The sequence below is a fragment of the Aureococcus anophagefferens genome, assembly GCF_000186865.1.
Source record: "Aureococcus anophagefferens unplaced genomic scaffold AURANscaffold_17, whole genome shotgun sequence".
In the NCBI taxonomy this organism is placed as follows: domain Eukaryota; class Pelagophyceae; order Pelagomonadales; family Pelagomonadaceae; genus Aureococcus; species Aureococcus anophagefferens.
Genome location: NW_008705577.1, coordinates 586566 through 595681, shown reverse-complemented (window position 1 = coordinate 595681; position 9116 = coordinate 586566). Strand labels below are relative to the sequence as shown.

The 9116-nt window shown below is 71.5% G+C and overlaps 4 protein-coding genes across 4 annotated transcripts in view; 3 read left to right on the top strand and 1 right to left on the bottom strand.

The window, feature by feature from the left end:
• Window positions 1-84: 84 nt before the first annotated feature.
• On the top strand, window positions 85-1240 carry AURANDRAFT_65870 (hypothetical protein; the record flags this gene model as incomplete). The annotated part of the gene is made up of 2 exons (XM_009040906.1): window positions 85-959; window positions 1036-1240. The coding sequence occupies 2 exons, from the start codon at window positions 85-87 to the stop codon at window positions 1238-1240; spliced, it is 1080 nt and encodes a 359-aa protein (XP_009039154.1).
• A 665-nt stretch (window positions 1241-1905) lies between these two features.
• NIT2 (hypothetical protein) lies at window positions 1906-2859 on the top strand (the record flags this gene model as incomplete). The annotated part of the gene is made up of 1 exon (XM_009040907.1): window positions 1906-2859. One exon carries the CDS (start codon window positions 1906-1908, stop codon window positions 2857-2859), a length of 954 nt encoding a protein of 317 aa, XP_009039155.1.
• Window positions 2860-4616: 1757 nt separating this feature from the next.
• On the bottom strand, window positions 4617-5330 carry AURANDRAFT_4768 (hypothetical protein; the record flags this gene model as incomplete). The annotated part of the gene is made up of 1 exon (XM_009040794.1): window positions 4617-5330. A coding segment is annotated over one exon (714 nt), but the record flags the coding sequence as incomplete, so codon positions are not given.
• A 3067-nt stretch (window positions 5331-8397) lies between these two features.
• AURANDRAFT_65867 (hypothetical protein) overlaps window positions 8398-9116 on the top strand; it is a gene marked incomplete at both ends in the record, with an annotated part of 5776 nt that continues 5057 nt past the window's right edge. The window contains one exon of the mRNA XM_009040908.1: window positions 8398-9098. Within this exon, the coding sequence (XP_009039156.1) occupies window positions 8398-9098 (701 nt within the window). The remainder of the gene's footprint in view (window positions 9099-9116) is intronic.

Here is a 9116-nt window from a genome sequence, read left to right as displayed (position 1 = left end):
CGCGCGCGGCGCGTCGTCGACTGGGTCCGGACGCTCGACGAGGCGAGCGTGCTCCTCGTCGCGCACCGCTTCTTCCTCAAGGCGATGATCGACGGCGTGCTCCGGCCGGCGCTCGACGCCGCGGGCGGCGCGCTCGAGGCCGTCTTCCGCGCGTCCGAGGTGCGCGTGCTCGAGGTCTCCTGGGACGCGGCGGGCCGGCTCGTCTCCGTCGTCGCGCGGTCGCTCGGCGACGCGATCCGCGAGGCGGACCGAAGGACGCTCGCGGCCTTCGAGGACGCGCGGAAAGCCATCGGCCGCGTGCGCGACGACGCGCTCGCCGCGCGCGTCGACGAGCTGCAGGCGCGCGCGCTCGCCGCGCTTTTCGCCGGGGCGGCGGCCGACGCCGACGCGGCGTTCCGCGACCTCAAGGCCATCGCCGAGGCCGAGAGCGGGCGGCTCGCGGCGCTCCTGGCGCGGGTCATGGACGCCTACCGGCTCCTCGGCGAACGATACCGTTTCTTGAATCGCGTGCCCGCGCGCGAGGGCGCCGCGCCGGCCCAGGTCCTGCCGCTGCCGGCGACGGCGGACGCGGCGGCGACGGGCGACGTCGCGCGCGTCCGCCTGCTCCTCGCGCGCGCGGCCCGCGTCGACGGCGCGTTCCGTTCCCGCGCCACGGCGCTCGTCGCGGCCTTCAACGGCGCGTCGTCGACGGCGGCGCTCGCGGCGACGCTGGGCCTCGATCCGGCGGCCTGGCCCCTGGACCACAGGGACGCGGGGACCGCCCTCGGCGCGGCGCCGCTGCGCCTCAAGTTCGGGCCGCCGAAGAGCCTCGGGCGCGCGCTCGAGAAGCCCCTCGGGAGCCTCAAGGACCTCAACCGGTGCACCGTCGAGTGCCACTGCCCCTACGTCTGCGCGCTCTTCCTCGCCGGGCTCCGCGAGACGTTCCCCGTGGTCGCGGTGAAGAACAAGCACGAGCCAGCGTCCTGCGGCCGCGACGATTTTCGAGAGGTTGTGACCGGGAAAACGATGAAAGATCGTTACCGGCGTGCTTGGTAGGCACAAGCAGGACGAGGTCTCGCAGCCGCCGGACCTCCACGTCAACGTCGACCTCGGCGGCGGCTTCCTGGGCGAGGTCCAGATCATCCTGACCTACTGCCTCGAGGTCAAAAACATCCTCCACTTCTTCTACGAGCTCCTCCGCGCGAAGACCGTGGACCTCGTCCTCGAGCCGATGAGGAGACACGCATCCGAAGCGGGGTAATTTGCACACTGTGGCCCAGTGTGGGCGGAAGCCGCATTTTGATTTTGTTTGCCAAATAAATTTTTGGGCGAGCGGTTCACGTGGCAAAATAATCGTACACTTATGGGTCGCCTGATGGGTCGTGTACTCAAGGATCTCCTGCTCGGCCTCGGCCTCGCCTGCGCCCTGCAGACGCCGACGCGTACCGTGCGCTCAAACAGAGCGCCGCAAACCGTGATCGTCGATGCCGAGCCAGGACTCGAGGGAAACAGTGGGCGATCCGAGCAATTCTCGGTCCGTTGAGAATCCGTTAGACAGCACTAATTCTATAACATTCAAATTAATTTTTGACTATAACAATTTTATATATTGGCAAAACCGCAACTTCAACTTAACTTCACCTCGCGCCCGACTTCTATGACATCATACGTGGTCCGTTGAGAATCCGTTATACGCATTTGTACATAGAGGGCAACCGTTCTCGAGGAGAGCTCGCGCGCGCGGTCCAGATTGAGAGCTAACATGCCGAGTCCTTGCCCCGTCGCGACCGCTCTTGGATCACCGCTGGATGGCGTCGACGCGACTCGCTCATAAAAAAAAAACATCAAAATCACAAAGATCATCATGCTCGCCCGGCGCGCGGTTCATTGAAGTGCAACTTCCGCCCAGCTCGCGCCGCAATCGCGATGCTGCTCGCGCGCCTGCCGCGCGCCGTGCTGGCGGCGACGCCGCTGCTGGCGCACGCGCACTCGTCGTCGAGCAAAGCGGCGGCGCCGCAGCCCGCGACGCTGCGCGTCGCCGTGGTGCAGATGCTCGTCGGCGGCGACAAGGCGGCGAACCTCGCGCGCTGCGCGGGCCTGCTCGAGCGCGCCTGCGACGGCGGCGCGCAGCTCGTCGTCCTGCCCGAGGTCTGGAACTCGCCCTACGCCGTGGACCAGTTCCGCGCGCACGCGGAGCCGATCGCGGAGCCCGGCTCGGGCGGGTCCGACGGCCCGTCCGTCGAGCTCCTGCGCCGCGTCGCTCGGGACCGCGGCGTCCACATCGTCGGCGGCAGCGTCCCGGAGCTCGGCGCCGACGGCCGCGTCTACAACACGGCGCCGGTCGTCGCGCCCGACGGGTCCGTCGTCGCGAAGCACCGCAAGGTGCACCTCTTCGACATCGACGTGCCCGGCCGCATCCGCTTCTTCGAGTCCGAGACGCTCGCGGCGGGCGACGAGGCCACGGTCGCGCCCCTGCCCGCGGCCCTCGGCGGCGGCGCGCTCGGCGTCGCCATCTGCTACGACATGCGCTTCGCCGAGCTCGCGATATCGATGCGCGCCAAGGGCGCGACGGTTCTCGTCTACCCGGGCGCGTTCAACACGGTCACGGGCCCGCCCCACTACCAGCTCCTCGCGCGCGCCCGCGCCCTCGACGCCCAGGCCTACGTCGTCGCCGCGAGCCCCGCGCGGAACCCGGAGAGCGACTACCAGGCCTACGGCTACTCCGTCGTCGTCGACCCCTGGGGCGCGCCCGTCGCGGCCGTCGACGGCCACCACGAGGACGTCATCTTCGCCGACCTCGACCTCGCCAAGGTCGACGCGACGCGCGCGTCCATGCGGCTCCTCGACCAGCGCCGGCCCGAGACGTACGTCCCGAAGTAGGCCCGCCGCTAACATATCCCGCCGGCGGGCTATCGCCGGCGGGATATGTTAAACGCCGCGAGTCACGAGGTCGCATTACATCCGGGGCGCGCCGTCGCGGGCGGCGGGCGGGGGGCGGCGCGGGCGAGCGGGCGCTCACTCTAGGCGCTCACACGGAGACGGGCTCCGCGATGGCCGCGTCCTCGGCGATGGCCGCGTCCTCGGTGTCGCGGTTGTTGATGACGGAGAGCAGGAGGAGCGCGTTGTCCGCGTCGGACTGGGTCCGCGGCCGCTTCGGCGACATCTTCGGCGGGTTCCAGACGAGGCCCTGGTCGGGCCCGGGACTCACCGGCGAGCCCGAGCCGGACACGGTCACCGCGCGCGCCGCGAGGGGCACGGGCGGCGGGGGCCCGCCGTAGGCGCCGCCGCCGCCGCGGGGCCAGGCGCCGTAGGCCGCCGCGGGGGGCGCCGCCGGCGGCAGCTCGTACTCGCGGTCGCGCTTCCGCCGCGCGAGCCTGTGTAGATTCCAAATCTTCAACCCGAGTTCAATGTGCGTGTAATCGAACGATTTGGACCAGACTTTTTCGCTGTGCTTCGAGAACTCGACGAGAGCAATCGATTCGTCCAAAAATCAGCCGAATCGACTTCGATTTGACCGAGATAGAGAGTTCTGAAGTTTGGTGGGGACCCCCCAAACCAGTGGTTGGAATCCACACTGGCGCGAGCGGCCGGAGCGAGAGCAGGCCCTCGACCGTCGTCACGGTCTCGCCGCCCGTGACCTTGCGGTACCGCACGGCGTTCGGGAACGGCGCGAGGGGCTCGGGGGGCACGTTCGAGCGGTGGTAGCCGAAGTTGTTCAGCTGCCGCTGGAAGCTCGCGAGCTTGGCCGTGCGGTAGTAGTCGGGCAGCCGCTTCTCGAGCTCCGCCGGCGACGGGATGATGAGCGTGCCGCCGTCGAAGTGGATCTCGTCGCACTCGGTGATCATCTTGACGAGCTGGCGCATGAACGACGTCGCCTTCCGGCCGTTCGTCATCTCGGCCATTCGCCTCAAATCTTCCGCCGAACTTCTCCGCGCGCGATCGACGCCGCCAATCTCGTCGCGTGGAATGACACTCGCGCCAGACGTCGATGCGGGGATCGAGACGGTGCGGGACCTGCGGGGTTCGGCTCGATCGCACGTTCCGCGCGCGTCCGACCGACGTCGACGGTGAAAGTCGGGTTTCCGCGACGGTCGCGGTCGCGTGCTCGCCGCTTTCGGGGCCGATCTCGCCCCCGCTCGATCGATCGGCGGTTGCGGGCCGCAGGGGGGCTCGAGGCCGAAGCGGGACGGTGGCAACCGCGGCGCTCGAGCAGAACCAAGCGCCGAAGATTTCGATCCGAATTTCTCTTCTCGAGCCGCGTTTCGTGCGCGATTTCGCCCCCCGCGCGGTGAGGACGATCGTACGGATCACTGAAGTGAATTACGGCGCGAATGAAGCTCTCGGCAGATTGCGGACGCCGCACAGCACCTCGGCGACGAAGATTGCGAGTGTTCGGTTCGCGAGCCAACTCAGGTTGAGGCGCGCGCGCCGGGGGTTTTCTGTGGCCTTCGCGACATCCTAGCCTGTGACACGTTACGTCCTCCCGAGCTACCGTTCGGAGCACCGCAAAATAAACATCACCCTTACAAAAGCCCCTCGTCGTCGAAGGACGAGTCGTCGTCGGACGCGTCGCCCGGGACCGCGTGCGGCGCCGGCGGCCTCCGCAGCGGCGCGTCGCCGCCGCGGCGCTCGAGGCCCTGCTTCGACACGAGGTCCGCGTAGACCCCGCCCAGCGCCACGAGCGCGTCGTGGTCCCCCCGCTCGACGACGGCGCCGGCGACGAGGACCGCGATGGCGTCGGCGCGCCGCACCGTGGCGAGGCGGTGCGCGATGACGAGCGCCGTGCGTCCCGCGGCCGCCGCGTCGAGCGCCGCCAGCACGACGGCCTCGGACTCGGCGTCGAGCGCCGACGTCGCCTCGTCGAGCAGCAGCAGGTCGGGCTCGCGGACGAGGGCCCGCGCGATGGCGACGCGCTGCTTCTCGCCGCCCGAGAGCCGCGTCGCGCCCTCGCCGGCGAGCGTCTCCCAGCCGTCCGGCATCGCGGCGACGACGCCGTCGACGCCCGCGGCCCGCGCCGCCGCGCGGACGCGTTTCAGGGACGGCGGCGGGTCGAGGCCGTAGCCCACGTTCTCCCGCAGCGTGCGGTCGAAGAGGCACGGCTCCTGGAGGACGACGCCGACGCGGCGCCGGTGCGCGACGACGTCGAGCCGGCGGAGGTCGACGCCCCCGACGCGCACGGATCCGCTCCGCGGGTCGCGGAGCCGCAGGAGCAGGCCGCCGAGGCTCGACTTGCCCGAGCCGCTCGGCCCGACGAGCGCCGTCGTCGCTCCCGCGCGGCAGACGAGGTCGACGCCCGCGACCGCGTCCGCGGGCGCGGACCCGTAGGCGAAGCGCACGTCCTCGAAGCGCACCTCCGGCGGGCCCGGCGGCGACGGCGCCGTCGCTGCGCCGTCGAGGATCGACGACGCGTAGGCCGTCGAGAGCGACACGTAGCGCTCCGCGGCGCCCAAACCGGACGCGACCTTGTTCGCGCACTTCGTCGCGTCGCGGAGGCCGCGCTGGTACTGGAGCAGCGCCGCGCGGAAGGCCGCGTAGCCGCCTAAAGTCAGGCCGCCCGCGGCGCGCCGCCGCGCGGCCGCGGCGAGCAGCGCGAGCTCGCCCGCGGCGGCGACGAGCTCCGCGGCCGCGCCGAGGCCAACGTCCCTGCGGAGGCACGCGCCGTGGGCGTCCATCATGCCGTCGACGAGCGTCGCGAAGCCCGCCGCCTCGAGGGCCTCGGCGCCGTGGCTCCGCACGGTCGACCGGTTCGCCAGCGCCTCCGCCGCGCGCGCGAGCGCGGCGGCCTCGCGCTCGTTCGCCGTCTTCGCGAAGGCCTTGGCGAGGCGGCCCCGAACCTTCGTCACGAGGAAGAGCAGGGGCGCCGTGCCCAGCGCGACGCACGCGAGCCGCGCGTCCGCGGCGTACATGGCGGCGCCGCCGCCGACGAGCGGCACGAGGCCCCGGACCGCCGCGCCGACGGCCTCGGAGACGACCCAGGCCGCGCCGGGCTCGCGCAGCGCGTGCGCGAGCTCGCCGACGCGCAGCTCCTCGGCGCAGGCGTCGTCGAGGCGGAGCACGCGCGCGAACAGCCGCGTCCGCAGGCGGCACCGCGTCCGCTGCGCGCGCGCCTCCGAGAGCCGCCGCTCCGCGGCGCGGCACGCGACGGCGACGGCCTGGCACGCGGCGATGCGCAGGAGCGTCGACGCGATGGGGTCGCCGGCGCCGCACTGCTCGGTTTCACACGCGACGTCGTCGAGCAGCCGCGCGCTCCGCAGCGGCACGACGAAGGCCTGCAGCAGCATGGCGACGACCATGACGCCGAGCGACGGCAGCGACGCGACGAACTCGCGCGCGATCTCGCGCGCGAGGAACTCGTACACGGTCGTCATAGGTGCTGGACCTGGTCGCCTTTATATTGCGCACCGGTGCGAGAACCTGGTCGCTGCTATTGCGCACGGGTGTGAGAACCTGGTCGCTGCTATTGCGCACGGGTGCGAGAACTCGCAACCATGCTCTCCGACGAAGAACTTGTCCTCTTGAACTGCAAGTTGCGGCTCGTTCTCCCGGTCGACGGCCGCTATTGCGCAAGAATGCGCCTCCGACTGCGCCTCCATTGCTCTCGAAGTCCTTCAGCTTGACCTGCAAGTTGCATCTGTAAATTACAGGATCGGCGCGGAGCGGGACTCGTTGGCGATGGCGGGGAAGCAGGCGCGGTGCGGGTGGACGACGGGGAGCCAGAGGAAGCGGAGGCGGCCGAAGGGGTACCAGGGCTTCCGCGTGCCCGTGAAGTGGCGGACCGCGACGTCCGCGAGGCACTCGTCGGCGGCGTGGAGCGCCTCGTCGCGGCCGTGGCCCGTGTGGATGGGGCAGTTCCACGTCGGCGCGAGGGGGACGTAGTTCGACGCGACGGCGAGCGTCATCGGCGTCTGCGTCGGGTGGTCACTGAGCGACGCGTTCGCGTCGGGCTCGAGGCTTCGCGCAATCCACGCCTCCGCGGCGCGCGTGAGGCCCTGGGCCCGCCAGCGCGCGAGGTCGTAGACGGCGACGCCCGCGTTGAACTCAGAGACGCGGCGCGGCGCCGCGCCGGACGCCGCGTAGAGGTCGTCCATGACGCGGTTGCGCGTGTTTTTCTTGGTCGCCGCGAGCGCCGGCGGCGGCCGGAATTCCACGACGGGCTCTTTCGGGTAGCGCCGCTCGTTGGCCTCGAGGACCGAGGCGCCGGCGAAGGCCGCCGCGAGCAACCCCGCGAGGTCCGCGTTCACCAGCACGTCCGGGTCGAGGTACGCCACTCGTTCCCCCGCGAGGTCGGGGAAGAGCTCCTCGAGGAAGAAGCGCGCGTAGTTGACGGGCGCGGACCGCAGCCGCTGGGCCGTCAGCGTCATGGGCGCCTCGCGGCGGTGGTCCAGGACCCGCGCGACGACGGCCGAGTGCCGCCGGACGAAGTTGCGGTCGATGGCCGCGACGTCGAAGCGCGCGCTCTCGCCGAGCGCGCAGTCGAGGGCGCTCCGTAAGCACGTCCCAGGCCGGCGACGCCGGCGGCGCGTCCGTGACGAGGTGGAGCCGCAGGGCCGCCGGGTCCGCGGCCGCGTCGACGACGGAGCGCGCGGCGGCGACGAGGCCGATGCCGTGGCGCCCCCCCGCGGCGATGGCCACGTGGACGGCGCCCGGGGGCGGCGCTACGGTCGCTGGCGTGGCGCGCCGCGGCGCGCGCGCGTAGCACGGCGCGCCGCCGCCGTCGGCGCACGCGCGGCCGTCCTCGACGACCTTAAGCGCGCAGCAGGCCTCGAAGGCGCTCACGGCGCGCGGCCCGGCGCCAGCCTCGTCGAAGGCGCCGCACTCGTCCGCGCAGAGGGCCGCGCATCGGCCGTCGCAGCAGATGGCCAGCTCCGGCGTGCGCAGGGACTCGCCGGACGCGCAGGGGCCGTCGCTTGATCGCGCGCCGCTGGACGAGAAGAGCAGCTGGAACTCGGACACGATTTTGCGATGCCGCTCGGGCAGGTCGCTGTAGACGCCGCCCGCGCGGGGCAGCAGGCCCAGCAGCAGGCCCAGGAAGCGTGCGAGCATCATCAGGTCGTGTGCCTCGAGGCCGGCCCGCGCGCCGGCGAGGGCGTGAGCTCGCGGAGCTCGGAGGTCGTCCACGCCGGGCTCTACTTCACGGCGACGATCTCCCGATCAAGCGCATCGTCGCATTTTTTTTTGGTCGACTGCGAGAAGGACGGCACCCGGGCAGCATCAAATCTTCAGGTATCCACCAGGTGCGCAAATTAGAGTGTGCCCCACATTACAGTGCGATCGACGCTGCCCGCCTCGTCGTCGGCCGACGCGGCGTTCTCCGTCGGGCGCGGCGGCGGTCTCGGTGGTCCCGCCCGCGAGTGTACGCGCCCTTCTCGGTTCCGGCGCGCGGCGGCGATCCCGGCGGCGGCGCGGCGCGGCGCGGCGATGGCGTCCCTCGACGGCGGGCGCGAGGAGCCGCGGAGACGGAGGCTCGTCGTCGGCGGGGCGCTCGTGCTCGGCGGCCTCGCGGGCCTGCGCTACGGCGCCGCGCCGTCCCTCGGCGTGTCCGCGCCCGCCGCGCTGTCCGCGGTGTCGTCCTACGACGAGGACCCCGCGAGCGGCTCGAGCGGCGCCGGCGACGCGACGGCGGCGACGGACTACGAGCTGCGCATCCGCGTGAGCGACGACTACACGGACCTCTACGGCGCGCCGGCGAAGCACTACCCCTTCATGACGACGAACAAGTACGACTACATCGTCGAGCCCTACAAGCGGACGCGGCTCTACGTCGCGTGCGAGGCGTGCCCCGACGACGCGACGTACGCCTGGACCTTCACGGCCGACGACACTTTGGAGGGGTCCCACGTCGTCAAGACGTTCCCCGAGCTGTCGTCCTACCCCGTGACGCTGACCGCGACGGACGCCGCGGGCGCGCTCCTCGCGGCCGACACGGTGCTGCTCCTCTGCCGCTACGTGCGCCGCGAGATGCGCGCGCTGACCGACGAGGACCGCGAGACCTTCTTCTCCGCCATGGAGGTCGTCTGGAGCTGCCGCAGCGACGACAACTGCACGAACAGCTACGGGCCCGCGTACCGCGACATCCACTCGCTGACGACGCTCCACGCGTCGCTCGCCGGCGACAAGTCGTGCGACCACATGCACGA